This window comes from Opisthorchis viverrini (assembly GCF_000715545.1).
Source record: "Opisthorchis viverrini unplaced genomic scaffold opera_v5_90, whole genome shotgun sequence".
NCBI lineage: Eukaryota > Metazoa > Platyhelminthes > Trematoda > Opisthorchiida > Opisthorchiidae > Opisthorchis > Opisthorchis viverrini.
In genome coordinates this window covers 486,496-502,406 of record NW_008751743.1, presented here as the reverse complement: position 1 = coordinate 502,406, position 15,911 = coordinate 486,496, and the positions used below count along the sequence as shown (strand labels likewise).

At 44.2% G+C, this 15,911-nt stretch overlaps 1 protein-coding gene across 1 annotated transcript in view; it reads right to left on the bottom strand.

Annotated features, from left to right (window-relative positions):
• Window positions 1–15,911, bottom strand: part of T265_13632 (hypothetical protein) — a gene marked incomplete at both ends in the record, with an annotated part of 42,479 nt that overhangs the window by 4,932 nt on the left and 21,636 nt on the right. The window contains 5 exons of the mRNA XM_009169823.1: window positions 1,197–1,384; window positions 4,558–4,834; window positions 7,045–7,319; window positions 10,338–10,488; window positions 14,240–14,566. Of these exons, the coding sequence (XP_009168087.1) occupies window positions 1,197–1,384; window positions 4,558–4,834; window positions 7,045–7,319; window positions 10,338–10,488; window positions 14,240–14,566 (1,218 nt within the window). The remainder of the gene's footprint in view (window positions 1–1,196; window positions 1,385–4,557; window positions 4,835–7,044; window positions 7,320–10,337; window positions 10,489–14,239; window positions 14,567–15,911) is intronic.

Sequence of the window (15,911 nt, the reverse complement as noted above, 5' to 3'; positions counted from 1 at the left end):
GCAGTAAGTAAAAGCCCTCTTCTGAAGGTCTGGTCTTCGCTGTCTGCGCTAAGAGTGGTTGGGCTCTCGTCATAGCTGGGGATTCGTGCGCTCGTTCTCAGGTGGAGTATAACCGTTGATCGTATCCGATTCCGATACATATCAAACCTTCAAGGTTTTGATCTCACACATCCACGTATTGGAACCTTTCGACAACCAAATCATGGAAGACAATAGATTCGATGTCTTGGAACTTCAATAAGCTACCGAACAACCTTAGAATACTTTAGCAGCTCCACATCGAGCAATTCGAACCGCCAGGAGGGTTACAGAATTCGGTCGATAAACGTCGGCGCAGCCGACCCTAGTCAGACGCTGAAGACGTAGAAGAATGGTGTACCAGACTAAAAGGACAGCCGACTAACTCAAGTCATCCATGATTCTTAACCAGGGGCACGAATGAAGGACCGGGCGTGCATGAGATGTGCCGTGCTAACAATATGGCCCAAAGAATGTCTGGTTGGGGATTCCGCGATAGTCAGCCATGTGCTTGGTGATCAAAATATCGGCGCGCTATGGATCTAAAGAGTTTCCAAGTCTTCAATAATCTTGTTTTGTGTAAACTCTCATCAATGTACCGTTAAGAGTGAAACTAAAAAAACAAGTTTACACGATAGTTGATATAATTAGTAGTTAAAGAAGGCATCTTAGATTACCGCGACTCCATTATGTGCCACGCGTCTCAAGATTACCGTTTTCCGTAATAGCAACGCAGAATCGTGACTAGGAAGAAAGATACGGAGCTAAGCTAGTTGGCTTTGGATGGAATTTCCATTCCAACAAGACTTCTTTTAGAAACAGTAATTGCGTGAGCACATTATTGCAGCCAGAAGCTACCACAGGATTTTAGTGCACTCAGTCGGTCTGTCTTCAAGAGTATTGAACAATAAGCGGATGCTCCCTGAAGATCAACCTTGAATCCCTCTTGCAAAAGGATACAGTAACGAGGGCGTCATCTGTTCCACGGTCTAAAAAACCTAGGAGCTGTCAAAGTCTTGCAGTACTAAGATTCTGAAGTATCCGACTCTATGAAATATATTAAAGAGACTGTGGAAATTAACCGAAAATGGAAGATCGAGCATTCCAAATGGAGGTCGCTTGAGGTTTTCTGAGAAAGAACAGTCCCAGCAATAAACATGTCCAGAAGTTGAACTCACCATATCAACCAAAGCGATATAAACGAACATTCCGGCGGTCAGCATGAATATCCAAGTGTCGATCGAGGCTATTCGGCCCAGAAGTAGTCCAATCACAGTTCCAGCTGCACAGAGAATGCTTGATAGCAGGTTGTAGAATATGGCCGCCTTGACAGACATACCCGCATGTAATAGGACTGCAAAATCACCTACAAAATGGATGCATTAATTTTTTTGACGGATTAAGAACGGAATAAACAGGAAAACTGTAATCACTCACTCAAGACTAAGGAATTCACTAGGAAATCTACGAGCCCAACTAATGGATGGAAAAATAATCTGATCGTCGAATTGTCTAAGTGATAAACACTAGGCTCGTGGGGATATTGCGCACACATAGATCACAGAAACCACTTCCATTTTGCAAGTTTTGCTTATTAGATGCTCGTCTGAAAATGGACCTTCCGACATTTTATGGCTTTGCATTGCCGAAACGCTCAAACCAAGGTATAACTATGACCTCCATGTCTTTACCACAGGCCAAGAAGTCGGAATATTCGATACTCGATATGTGAAACATACTGAGTTGAATCTACCCCCTATATTTTCACACTTGAATTGTCATGAAAGTTTTGAGATTTGAATGAACTCAGTCTGCATTCTGGTTTAATTGTTCAAACGAGCCCAGTCTTTGTGTTTTGTGTGTGCAGTCATCGAGAAGCAAAAGAGCTCATGTTTTTTGTTGCTAAAACATTTTCTGGCATAAATCACCACATTTATTCCCAGTCTTTACACTTATGAAGTATTCCCTCCTCCTTCAAAGGATATCAAACATGCTTCAGTAAACGACAAAGTTCCATTTTCGATCAAGCCCTTGCCCTATTGGTGAAGCCAATCTATGCCAAAATTTGGAGAAGCAGTACACAGCTGATTAATCCTTATTGACAATCATCAGCAGACTTTCGAACCTACAACCTTCCAGCTAGAGATTGAACACTTTACTGTTCGGCCTCGAGCGGCTGAACAGCAGCGCATTAGCCCCCCCCCCCAGACAGGAGGAAATCTCTACGGAAGAATAACTCCACATGATAGGTGAAATTTGGATCTGAGAGGACACCGCTTGAGGAACCAGTCAACACGCGGCCATGTGATGTGGCTTCTGTGACTGAGGGATGAGCGGTGTTGTGTCCTGTCTCACTGAAAGCTAAGCGTACAGCTGCTCAACAGCTAAAGACCGAACGACCAAGTGTTCAACCTCTGACTGGGAGGTTGTGGGTTCAAAAGTCTCTGAGTTTCGTGAGGTAAGCACTGCTGAAGATTCCCAATAAAGATAAAACAACTATACAGTGTATTTCCGACTTGCAGCATCTACTGGCTTCATTGACACGAAGAAAATTTGATTGAAAATTGCCAGTCTTCTAACATTATCATCAAAATCCTACCCCAAAAACATTATGTTAAATCTGAAACTGGGAAACGCTATTAAGCAACCGCATTTCCCTTGAGCTACCCTAGACATGGGCAATGATCATGAACTCGTGGTGTTTCAACAATACGAGTGCAATATTTTCTTATAGTGATTGGCAAAGCGACTATCATTCGCACCTACAAGGATACAGGCGTAATCAACCTATACATGGCAAGGAAATTTGTCCGGTCGCAAATGTGAAACCATGGTCATATTCAAATCTAGTTTGGACTGACTTCAAAAGTGTTCCATTCCCTCTCAAAATGCAATGTTGTCTTAGGAATTTTACAACAACCAAACAGTGATTGGTCTCCCACTGTTAAGTGCTGAAAGCACGAGTATTCCAGAATAAACAGGCGCGGAAGAAAGTTGAGAACTGATTGGACTTGTTGGCGACCCACAAGACATACATATCGAATTTTGGCTCTTGTGTATTACTGTGGTGAATCCGAACTAATTTTCCGGCTGGTTCTTGCGAGATTTCATTCACCACCTGTTCCTTATTGTCCAGAGCTCCACTGGCATGACCTGTAAGTTACAAGTTCACCTTGGTACCCATTACGAAGGAGACAGATACTCGCTCACTCGACCTCAGTAAGTAGAGCTCTGCGATGGTAAGGAGGAACTGACAAACTCAAGAGTCTTTCATGGGACAGGAAGAACGTGTTTTCCAAAAAAGGTGTTTGAATGTGTATGGGTAACTTTCTGAATAAAACAGACCAAAGACATCGCACCATTCGTAACGAACGGTTTATTCCGTAAGTGTAAAGAGGTGATAAAGTGTTTCTTGCTTGGTTACTGCCACTAAGGATGATAGCTGAGGAGCATCACGCTTCTTCCATGGGAGCACTCTTTGCTTGAAGGCTTCTTACAACGAGGGATCACCGCAATGAGCTAATGTGAGAAAACTTTCGAAACCATGGATTTCATGTGTACTGAGGATTCTGGGAAAGTCGGGTTCTCTGCAGTGGGCGTTCCGCTGCATAACTTGAAGACAGTAATGAAGATATCACAATCAACATAGCCTAGTTGGACAGAACTGTAGAACTGATCGTCTTTTGCCATAACGGCACTACCAATGGATCGAACACAACAACCTCTCATCAGCAAGTGGAGCCTCCAGGTTTTTAACGACGGATGCGTCAAAAGCGTTGTTGGTGACGAGTGGCGCCAGCGGATGCATGACGAAGCAATTAGAAAACGGGGCCAGATGGCTCAGTGGTTAGAGCACGAATTTTGACCGGAAGGTATGTGGTTCGAACCCGACCTCTGTCTCTCGACTTCCCCTGTCTAGGCTTGGGTAACCCAACAGCATCACAGTCCTGGTGCTTTATTTGGATAGCATGGCATCTTGGCACTGGAAGGGTGTTACAGCTGAACGATTTAAAATTTAATTTTAATTAGAAAACGGGTAATTGGTTGTGCAGCAAGACGGCTAATTTTCAAGATATTCAAAGGGGCTAACCACAATATACAGGTGTTCTTGGCTAGTTCATGTCTTGGTCCATATAGGTCTACAATCAAGTAAAAAATCAATGGTGCAGGTTCCATGAAGGTGCTGGTGTGTGTTTATCAATCTGTCTGCTTCTGTACTGACAGATATATCGGTCGGACAGCAAGCTGGCTAGCACAGACGAGGCACAATACCTACGGCCACAGGCACGCAAACGAATATCACGAAAAAAACAAGACAGTCCGCACATCAATGGTTATGTTTCCTGCGGCAAATGTTCTACTTCGTAACTTCAAAGATCAATGAATTCCTCAAAACAGTGTGTTGGTGAGCTGTGGATGGATTTGAATCGACAAGTCAGGCGCGTCTTGTCATCACAAGCTGAAAAACGACTAAATCTAAGCGCCTAGTCAATCCACTGAAAAACGAACGGGATGATTGGAAGATTCCAACAAACTCACCCAACTCGTGAGGCAGCTCATGGCAAAGAACGGCTATCGCTGTCGACAGACCTCCATTTACATTGGTCGAAAAAGCGGCCCCAATGGCGATTCCATCGCAGAAATTGTGCAACCCGTCTCCTACTATTACCGTGTACGCGATCGCCCGCACCGAGCTCAAATCATGACTGTGGCCATGATGATGCCCATGGGGTTTGTCTCTATGCGGATGTGTCGGTTGTTCCTCTGCAGTGTCCAGATATGTTTTGGCCAGATTAGATTCAGCAAAAGTTGCATTCTAAGAACAAGATGAAGGAGGTAACTAAACATGTTTCAGATTTATCAAACCAAACCACGAGCTCGAGCGAAAAGCACTGTTGCAAGTTACCATGTATCAGAAAAGCGTCTCACAATATTTATTTCAATAAACGCATATAATAACCATCAAAACCTTCAAGCATTTTGTTTGAATTTTTGCTCTACTAACCAGAATAGCTCCAGTACATCTTCCAGGCATTTATGAGTTATCCTATGTGTCCAGCTTGGCTGGGTTTCAGCTTACCGATAAATGAACTTCCACTAAAAAATTAAGTATACGCGATAAATTAGGCTCACTTCTCACTCAGACAGACCGTTCAGAAAGGATGAATTGATCGAACGTACGACACTCCACAGGTTGTTATGCAAAACAGTCTGTCGTTACATTACCCGAGCTACCATAAAATTAACACTTTTATTCAGGCCAAATCTGAAGTCAACGGAGCAGCTCAAATGATGAAAAAAGCTTCCACCGGAGGTTGCAAACTACGAGGAGTGGGCTAGCGCAAGATGAGCGCCCGTGATTTCCAGGTTCGGCATGTTCTTTTGGAGCAATGTTAGCCAGTATGTGATGTGCCAACCTCACCAAACCGGAGAAATAGCTCAACGATCCGTGGCCCAGAAGAAACCGTATTCGCATACATACACAGCCCACTCACTCTAAGACACCAGTTTGACAGACGGTGCTACGTTGGTCGAAACCCCGAACACAGAATGTGACGCAGAACATTTAAGGAGATGGATTTGGCGGTTTGTTCTACACAGCCTACAGATACCAGAGATGATAACGAATTACGACTTGAGCATACGGACGAAATAACCAGCGATCCAAGCCAGTAATTGGAAAGCGGTCGTAAAATATAGAAATTAGATTGGATGAAACGGTCGAAGTAATTAACAAAACATAGATGAGAGCCGATGAGGGACATCCACAGATCTCCCATGTTCCCTTCTACCGATTTACCCTAGAGAGGCAGAAAAGTGTGTACGAGCTACTTTGCTGATCTGGATCTACTGGACACTTCGTCGCCTGCGCCCAAGATTATGACGAAAATGTTTTCCCTCCAATGATCTTACGGTGAAGGAATATAACAAGTTCTACGTTCAAATTTGCAGGTGCGGTCTACCATGGTAAATTAGACCATTTTGGCATTTATTGTGCCGTGACAATGTCGATGACTACTCATAATACAGGGATTGGATAGATAGATCGTTGGACCAATAATAATGGACCCATACAACTGGAATTCATCCCAGTTCTTTCACGCTCTTGTTGTAAGTAGAATCTAGTGGAGGAATGGTTTACAGTTGTCGCCAACTGTCGTCAACTGGCACAAACAGAAGACTGTCGAATACGCAAACTTGCTGGATATCCTATCTTAAAGTCCTCGAAAGCTTGACTAAATCGTGTCATCAGGGATATTGTGGGGCCACAGTGCAAGTTAACAATGCTCTTGACGAGTGGCTACCTATGGGTAAGGAAGTTTTTTTCCCGTTGTCCCGATCTTCTTGAGTTGCTTCGGTTGCCTGTTGCTCAGGCAAAGAAGCCAAAAGTTGATAGCATTGAAAGGACACGACCAAAACGACGTCACTCGGTTCTGTGCTATAAACGCCAAAGAAACTTCGGGGCAGGAAGAGTATACAGCCGTTCACAGGTTACCCTGGTTTCACCATATACTTCGAATGTCCAAGGACCGCATGAAGTGCTCAAGTCGCATGAAGAATGGAACCGAATGGAAATTTCTGGCTAGCAACGTCAGAAGCTTTCGCAACTAATATGCGCATAAACAGGGAACCCAGGATGAGGAAAGACGACCTATTAATCAGTAGAGGCCTTCCATCAAGGCTGATGTATTCATAGCGTAGCTAGCCTAATGGCTATTCCATCAGAACTTCCGAACAACTTGACGTCAAAAATCGGTAGGACCATTGTAGCCACTAAACCCGACGGTATACAACCGTCAAACTTCCCGAGCAGTTCCATTTCCCAGCAGTCCAACAGCAATCCACCATTTCAAATGTTGCGTAGGGGAGCTTCTGTGGCATGCCTTCATTCCCAACCCATAAATCCCTGAAATCAAGCCATTCCAGTTGCCCACGACTTTTCAAGATCGAAAAGCTAGACCTGAACTTCATACGAAACGTACATGCTTAAGGTTGGGATGGAAACGTGTCCAGCGTAACACTCACTTGCTTCCACTTTGAAATTTGCCCGTTTCGATTATCAACATCTACCATATCGTAAGAAGCTTCTGGTCTTTGCCGCCGTGTTAATTCGGATGCATCGGCAACTGCATTCTGAGTCGGGAGTTCGGTGGCCGTCGATCGCTCCGAACTGGTAAGCTCTGTGGGAGGAATGTAAACAGATGATGGCCAGCAGAAATGTACAGCACCGTCCTGCTGATTTTTGTGGTGGGCCCCACCGGGAATTAAACTAGCAGAATTAACGCGAACGAAGACATCACCTGAAACACAAAAAGGAATGCCGCACCCATCGGAAATGGTGAATGTTAGAGCGACAAACACTGTTGATTGACTAAGTGAGACCACAGTGCATTGGATTAGTAGGTCAAACAGGATGTGACTGTTGGATAATTCGGCCACACCAGAAGAGTGAAATAGTTGGTTTTTATTAGTTGAGTTGTAACACTGTGATCCGCCCCACTATGGGATTCCAATGAGAAAACAATATGAAGGGGAACAGGCAGGCAGTATCCTTCACCAATTTGGCTCCTATGGGGTAGGTAAAGCTGTTGTTAATGTCCATCAGTGCAAACTTCGTGGCGACGTGATACATCCACTTGATGAGTCCTAATTAAGATAAGTGCATGATCAAATTTCATCCTTAGGACTAAGCACCTCCCTGCAATCACTACCCCTGAGAGACCGTTATGAGGAAGCGATAATTTGAGCCCTTCAAGAAAAAGGAAATACTGCATACCACAGCGGAGCGCATAAAGAGATTTGGGAGTCACTAGCAACTAATATCAGTATCCTCAGAGTATAGTTATGCTTGGTAGCAATCACCTTCCAAGAAACAACATTTCATGAAAATTTACAATGGACGTTATCCACCTGATACCCCATGGGACATAGGTGGATTTGGGCGGAAGCTGGCCTAACCAGCTGCGGTAGAAATTAACCTAAAAGACCGAAAACATTTCTGGCTCTAATCGCTGTCCCTTGAGACTGCGTTAGTGCGGAATTGGCAGAGGAAGGCAAATGTGCAGCCCAATAATCGGATCAATGGACTACCTATATCAGTAAGGTGAACCAAAGCACGCACACGAGTGGTCTTTGTGTGATTCAACGCTGCTGGATGTATTCCGTCGTTGGACGAGGGTATTTCCAACCAGACTCAGTATCAGCTAACTGAAAATCAACTGTTAATGCGAAAATTTTCAGACGCCGCCGCTCACAGGTTTTCGGATACAATGACTCACAAATATTAAAAAAACGCAATGGGATGAAGGAGCGTCAGAGTGGCTCAAATGAGGACCACCGTAATCAGAACAGAAACATGAAACGATCACCTCTATCGAAACCACTCATCTGTATTCCCCCTGGTCGATGAGATGAATCCAACTCATATAAAGTCACTCCAGCACCTGCCAAATACATTAGCTTAGAATAGGCTTTGCAGTGCCAGAGCCACAAATCGAAGAATGAACGGTGGGTTGAAAAAAAAGCAGTGGACGTATACTGATCACCGATGTAACAAGTTCTGCGATGCTCTGAAAGATATCTGTGGACCGAAGAGGCAGTGTGTCCAGTACGCCGAAGATATCAAGAGTCACATTTCTAAAACTGTTTAACAGGCCATCAAAAAAAAGGTTAGAATTATACAACCCAGATCCTCGCGTCCATGAAGAATTGGGGCATTTAAAAGACTGAACTTCGAAAGGTAATAACTGAAACGTTAGATGGAAAAGACGTATATCATCCCAAACTGTTCAGACTGCCTACAGCAATAATGCAGGGCGAAAACTTTTCGTGGTAAAGTGGATTCTAGCCACCATTATTTACAGGGGAAGAGAGCCAACGACTAGCAACTAATACGTCTGATTTTGAAGGTGTCAACTATTGTGTGCAGCACTCGTAGGAAAAAGAAAACTTCATGAGACACTGAAAACGAGTTGTGGATCGTTCTTCAAAAACTTAGATGTCTTGAACAAATTGTAGATATTATCAAATCCTGTTATTCCCGTAGTAAGACTCGATTATGCACTTTAGGGGCACCTGTCACGTTCGTAATTGGTATGGAACTGAGGAGATTTTGCGCCCTGGCTCACACTCTACTGGATCTTTATCTGATTACAATTTGTTGGAAGTGTTTCACGATTCCAAAGATGATGTACCGTCAACACCGCAAAGCAATATTTGACCGAAGAGAACCTACATTATTATATCCCGGTAAACCACAGCTAAGAAATTACAGTATTGTGATTAGGATCAAATAAGCTGATATACCGCTATTTAACAATAGAGTGGTTGACATCTTTGAGGAAAATATATAACTGTAAACATGTAGAATATATATGTATAATAGTCATAAACACCTGAAATATCGCAAGAACAGTCTTTATGGCACACCTACCGTATTGACCAGATACTGACTTGATTGAAGATTCGTTTCACCGAGGAAAGAAATGATGTTTCGTCCGAATAGTAATGAACCCTTGCGGAAGACATGATAATTACACGACAGTGGACGCGTGGTTCTACCGGTGGTATGCAGCAAAGACGCAGTCACACGATGTCATACGCTTTTACCCGGATTCGCTAGGTGCCAGAAAAGGGGCCCGTCACGTCAATTGTTGATCGGCAGACGCGTGACCCCAGAAAACGAATATCTACACCAACACGATGAGTCCGGAGAAGAGCGGAGGGTTTCGTGTGGTTCAGCTCTACCTTGCTTGAACACGCCATTACTATGAAGAGAACGCAGTCGTTCATCGTAACATCTGCTCTCAATGGAGGATTAAGTCCTTAAATTAAATGGAGATGGTCGTTCTGAGAGGATAATGTAGCAGAAGCCCGACTTTTGACTGCGAAAACAGAAACATGGTCGATTCACAAAATGACCACTCGCGAGTTTGCCTTTCGTAGTGAATGTTCCGTCAACGAGCCAGTTGTTTTCATGTACTTCTTTAATTCCCCGAATAAAATTAATAATGTACAATAACTTGAAGAGGGGAAGGCCATAACGCACATGCTGGAAGTGGGAAACCTGATGGTTATTTGAGCAGATCTGTTCTAAAATCATTTTGTGAAGGAACCCATGCTTCGTGTCTCTTCCAAATGGCTTGACAAGTGCGGATTAATATGCCTCCGTAATACAGTTACTGGACGAACTGACTGCCCATTGCGAATCTCAGGAGCGCACAAAAGTGGACAATGACATCGGCAGACACCAGTGAGAGGGTGACACCATAGAAGCAATAGTAAATGAGCAAGCGTTATAAAGTGAAATAACCTCTTACCACTAAGATGATCCGCACAACGTGCGTTATCCAACGGGCGATCTGGCGGTCGACCGCAGAGCTCATTCTCCATGTGTGATGTCTGAATCGAGTACAAATGGAAACGAAAGTGCAAAATTAGAGAAGTGAGAGCCCGTGAGGAACAGTACGCCTATGTCTGTGGCGCGTTCCAATAGCAGTGACTTGAGGAGACAATAAAATAGACACAGATCGATTCACTTTGATGATAGTAAAAATGCCATAAAATTAGCACACTGTCTAGGAAAGTATGCATCAAAGCGGAGGGACGATGTGCGTGTGGTGAAATCTTCAGTCATCTTCAGTTGGTCGAATTTTTGTCTGTTCGTGACAATTTAAAGCTTTTTTCTGCAAGGAGAAACGATATTAATACGACTCCAACGCACCATCACCAATGCACGAGTGTAGAATTTGCTCCTAAGTACTACAGGGTAAGGACATCAAGGAGAACTCTGTTGTTCCTAGTAGTACGTATTAATAAGCTGAGAGAAGTAAATGAACCTTCACATTCCAGATTATCTCGACGAACTCGACTGGCAGCAGAGGAATATTCCAATGTTCTCAGTGTATGCAATTCATTTGAAAACCAACCTGAAAACCGAAGGAGTGGGACTTTGCAATGCATTTGTACAAGTATTCCAGGCTCTTGACAAGGTTATACAGTGATTGCCAAACCGGTCGTGAAAATCGACGCCTAGATGACTGGAGTGTCATTTCCTATTTCTTCTTTTCTACTCAGAAAAACAGGAGGATTGAGATCCTACCAGATTACGCAAGCCGAAAGGAACAACTGAAAAACCAAGGGTGGTTTCGAACGACGGCCTTCCAGTTTGTAGATTCGTAACTTGGCAGCTGAGAGATCTCAGGCTCAGTGAGCTATCCCAAGGTCAAATCTGGGGCCTAGTCTTATTTGATGCATAAACCGGATCAGCACAAACATCTTGCCGTCGAGTCCAATCAAGGGTATATTATTCGGTGACTTTTGGCTACTCACATGCACAAGGAAGTGGCCACTGCTGCGTGCAAACATTTGGTGTCAGCCACATATATTAGTGGGACAGCACCCCCACTCGGGCCGCATCATACCATAAAATTAGACGGACAGAGCCGTAAAGATCTGGAGTTTTCTGACCATAAACGGGGTGGTAAAGTGGTCTAATCTGAAAGACTAACGTGTGCATACAGTAATTACTCAGATGAAGTGATACACAAAGTAACCAAAACGGTATGGACACTCAATAGCTGTGAATCCTTTATTCTATTTGGTGTCTGTAGCTCTAACACAAATGCCGTAGCTCATAATGGCTGCAGCCCTTGCGGCTGTATTCATGTGGTGGGCGGTAGGTCGACACTCGCGCAAATCACGAATGTTCACATTAGTCCCAGGGAAATTCTGTTTCAGTGTATCCATTACCACACAAGCCGCTCATCGCGCTCATATGCCTCTTAGTGAGTGTTATACACAAATTCAGCGTGCCAACAGAGTTGAGAATTCGACCGACTTGAAACCACTTTAATCAGTGCATTAGTGACAGCGATCCCTGTGAAGGATACGCTGGAATAAACCACAACGTACACATCTTTACCTCAGAAGTACCTGACTGTTAGTTGTTGACTTGTTTGTCGAGCATGGCATGTGATTTGCAAGCGCTTTGTCACCATTCAAAGATAAATCGTCAGTTCGCCGTTGGATGGTTGCTTCCTCCTTTATATAGTACAGCTAAGAGCAGTTCATACCTCTAATGCGAATGATTAACGATGACCCATTTGCATTTGGTCTGAATTCCTTCTAGCTTGTTGGTATGACGGTTGCAATCGTTTCAAACTCCCCATTCTAAATGACTCCTCTGATATTTGTGATTCACTGGGGTTTTGGAACACAGTGAACTGACTGGTCGTTACGCCCGCTATATTGTGCGTTCTTATTGGTCCATTTCACGTATCTAGTGCATTGTGGGACGAGAATCGTTCGCTCCGATCGGTTGTCTTGCTACGGACTCGCGTATTCACATAGGACCATTTGTTATATTCATGTAACGTCCCGATTCCTCACAGCCTTTTTTAATAACCGTTTTGATCCATTTGCCAATTTTTGACCTCTTTTTTCTTGCTTGAGTTGCTATACGGTTTCGTCTGTAGATGTTATGGAGTATTGGTGGATAGGCTGAAGCAATATCAATTTGCTTCTGAACTTTTTTCACTAGAGTATCAATCCTTTATAAACTCTGGTTGACTCCTTGTTCTTGCTTGAGTTATTGTCTGTAAGTTTTCCAGTCAAAATGTTTTCCCCTCGTTCTTAATGCATGTAAACCGGCGATGATCGATCGTGTCTTGCAAGCTGGTGTTCATGTATTTTGCCAGATAATCTCCACGTGATTAATCTCGCAGTCGTTGAATTCAATCTTATACATAGCGCTCTCCCCGTATGGCCTTGACAGTGTCCCCGTACTGTACCGGTAGGTTTGTGTGCCACTGTTTTTCCGCGTCATCCGACTAGTCCACGATCGGCAGAAGCAGCGCTTCAGATTTCTGGCTGTGCAGTCAAAGCAGTCCAGCCCTGAGAGATTTCCAAATAAAATTTCCAAGGTAGCCATTACTCTGAAAACTACGTGAAGTTGCTTTCCTCCGACACTATTGCAGTGGACTTTGCTGTACTCGTGGTAGTTTATGTTTTTCTGTTTTCTTCTGCTTCCATTGTGGCATAAAATGTTAACGAAGACGCTGTCAAACAGTAAGTTGGTTTATTGCAACACACTCATCTTGATGATGATGAACGTCTCGTTAGCGTAGCATACCCATATTTAGGAGCTGCTTTCCGTAAATATGGCCCGTTCCAGTTTATGTGTTTGGACTTCTGTGATGAACTCTGAAATTGGTGTCCCTATGGGTGCGCCTTTCAGTTGCTAAAATACTCTCCGTCGAAATCACAGCATGTGATCGAACACAGTTGTAGTGGTCCCTTCACAGGTGCTCTCTTTGGTGCTCCACGGCTAGCCAGTATTTCGGCGACGGCTACCTTAACAGGACCAAGGACGTTTGTTCGATGCAAACAGCCAGTGCAAGTCAAGTGATATCAATTCGTCACTTTCGATTCTTGCATCTTACAGTTTCCAAAATTTGCTGTTACTGAAGACAGGAGGTATCTAAACTTGCTCAATAATGCTTTTGAGGTGATCGAGACTGCACTTTCGGAGAGCGATGGAATCTGGTTTACTGTTTTGTTTTCCTTGTGTACTTTAGGAAGACTAGAAATGCACTCGCATTCTCAGACATTCTTAGCCGGCGACTTTTTGAAGGCCTTTGTTCGTCGTTCACGTTGAATAGTGATCCGTTCTTGCCTACTTCGTGTGTATTGTTCGAGATGACTATCATACAGCCCTTGTCGGCTGGCAGAAAGATAGTGCTTTCCTTTTCCGGACTGGGAAAGTGTCAAGTTCCGTTGTGCATGATGGCTGACACGACCGTTTGATGCAGCTGTTGTTGGACGTTCTCACTAAGTTTTCGGGATTTCAGTAATGCTTCCAGACTCCCCAAGTGGTCGAGATCTGCGGCGTCCTTGTAGTTCTCTTCTAACCCAGTGAATCATCTCCTGGAAAGGTTTGTCACCCACACTTCCTTGTTGGTGTTCCCACTTGTGTAAATTTGACCGACTCAGCTTACAAGACTAGCCTTCCCCCGCTCTAGCCCACATAAGAGAACTGAAGGTCTCAAGTCCAGCTAAAATTACCGTATTATGAGGAGAACGTCCGAGCCAGCTTAATTATGCCTCTTGTCAACATTTTAATGATTCTCTAGTGACGGAGGAGAGAGTTCTCGCTTAAGCAAGCCTATCATGAAGACTTGAATTGATTGAGCAAACTAAATGAAATAATGTAAATACTCACAACACCATTAACTGCTAGGGTAAGATTTCCAGCACTGTCAACAGAAGGCTTCGTGTTAGGCGTTCCATGTTCCCTACTGCGAAGTCCCACCGGCTGCATGACATTCGTGGATTCCTGTTTCTCCGTTTCCATCGGTAAAGATCCATTTTGTTCGGCACCGGATATCGGCGGATACGTGAGATCCTTTTCACCAACAGCTTCGTTATTGCTTGCCTTGTGGAATATGAAAGCAACAGGAAAGGTCAAAGCTGGTTCGGATGTTGGGCTACCATGTCCAGAACCAATGTGGACAAATAACCACACACTCACATGATATGATGAAACAACCTACGGCGGATGCGCAGTGGACGCATAGGGCCACAACGAAGTGAAAATGTACCTGAATGAAGCAACTAGTTAATATGGCAACATCGCTTTGTTCCTCAGTAAAAACGCAACGCTTCTTCATCTACAGGCAGAACAATGTAGGCTATCAGAGAGGAACAGCACATTACAGCTCCGTGACCCATCCAAGTTTGACAGAGATGAATATGGACTATTCATATAAAGTGTATTACTTAATAATAGACAGAAATAAGTTGTACCAGCAAGTGGTTAGAACGCGAATTGACCGACCGGAAGGCCCGTGGTTCGAACCCGACATCCGCCACTTGACTTCCCCTGCCTAGACTTGGGCGACCAGGCAGTATCCCAGCCCTCGTGCTTCTTTCGGGTGGCACAGCAGCTAGGCACCGAAAGGGTGCTACAGCTGAACGCTTCCTCCCTACACCTACGCACCATGTTTCGTTCCTCATTGCATTGTTCACCAGCAGAGTTAGTTTTGGAACAACTTTACGCATTCCCGGAGAATACTTTTCACCCACTTTAGAAACTCCGACCAATTCATCCTCCTATGTGAATCAATTGCGAGAAAATACGTCGAAACTCCGATATCAGTCATCTCGCATTCCGAATAGTTCATCATATGTTCCAACAGACTTGTCCACCTGTTCGCATGTTTTTATACGTTCTGATCGTGTTAAAAAACCTTTGCAATCCCCTTATGACGGTCCTTATCTTGTGACCTCTCGTCATCCCAAGTAGTTCACCATACAATTTAACAATAAGTCTGATACTGTTAGCATCGATCGTTTGAAACCAGCTTATGCTGATTGTGTTGATTCAGGACGTCCTGGGAACAACACCGGCGATGTCAAGCCCAAAAGCAACGCGACCGAAGTTTCTCCGAAGCCAACTCATGCCACGTCTCAAAATGAGCAATGCAGAACCACACGCTCCGGCCGTCATGTTCACTGGCCTGATCGCTTTGTACCTGGACGACCCTAACCACAACACACATCCTTCTTTCTAGGGGGAGGGTAGTTGTAGCTACCCTTTCGCCACCCTTTAGCATAGCAGCTAGGCACCGGAAGGGTGCTACAGCTGAACGATTGTACCAACACACGCCTGAGATAACACACATCCCACCCTTGACGTTTCCATCTCATTCAGTGGAGCACACCTAAGCACAACAACTTTTCAAATCGGGTAGTTCAAATGCGTCCAGAGAGCTTCGTTGAAGCGTTTGATTTGCATGTGAGGCGACTGCAGTTCGAGAACCGTAAGACCGGAGATACTGTCTTGGTAACAGTGAAACTCAAGTAGTGTGTTTCCTCTTGTAGCTACCCTTTCG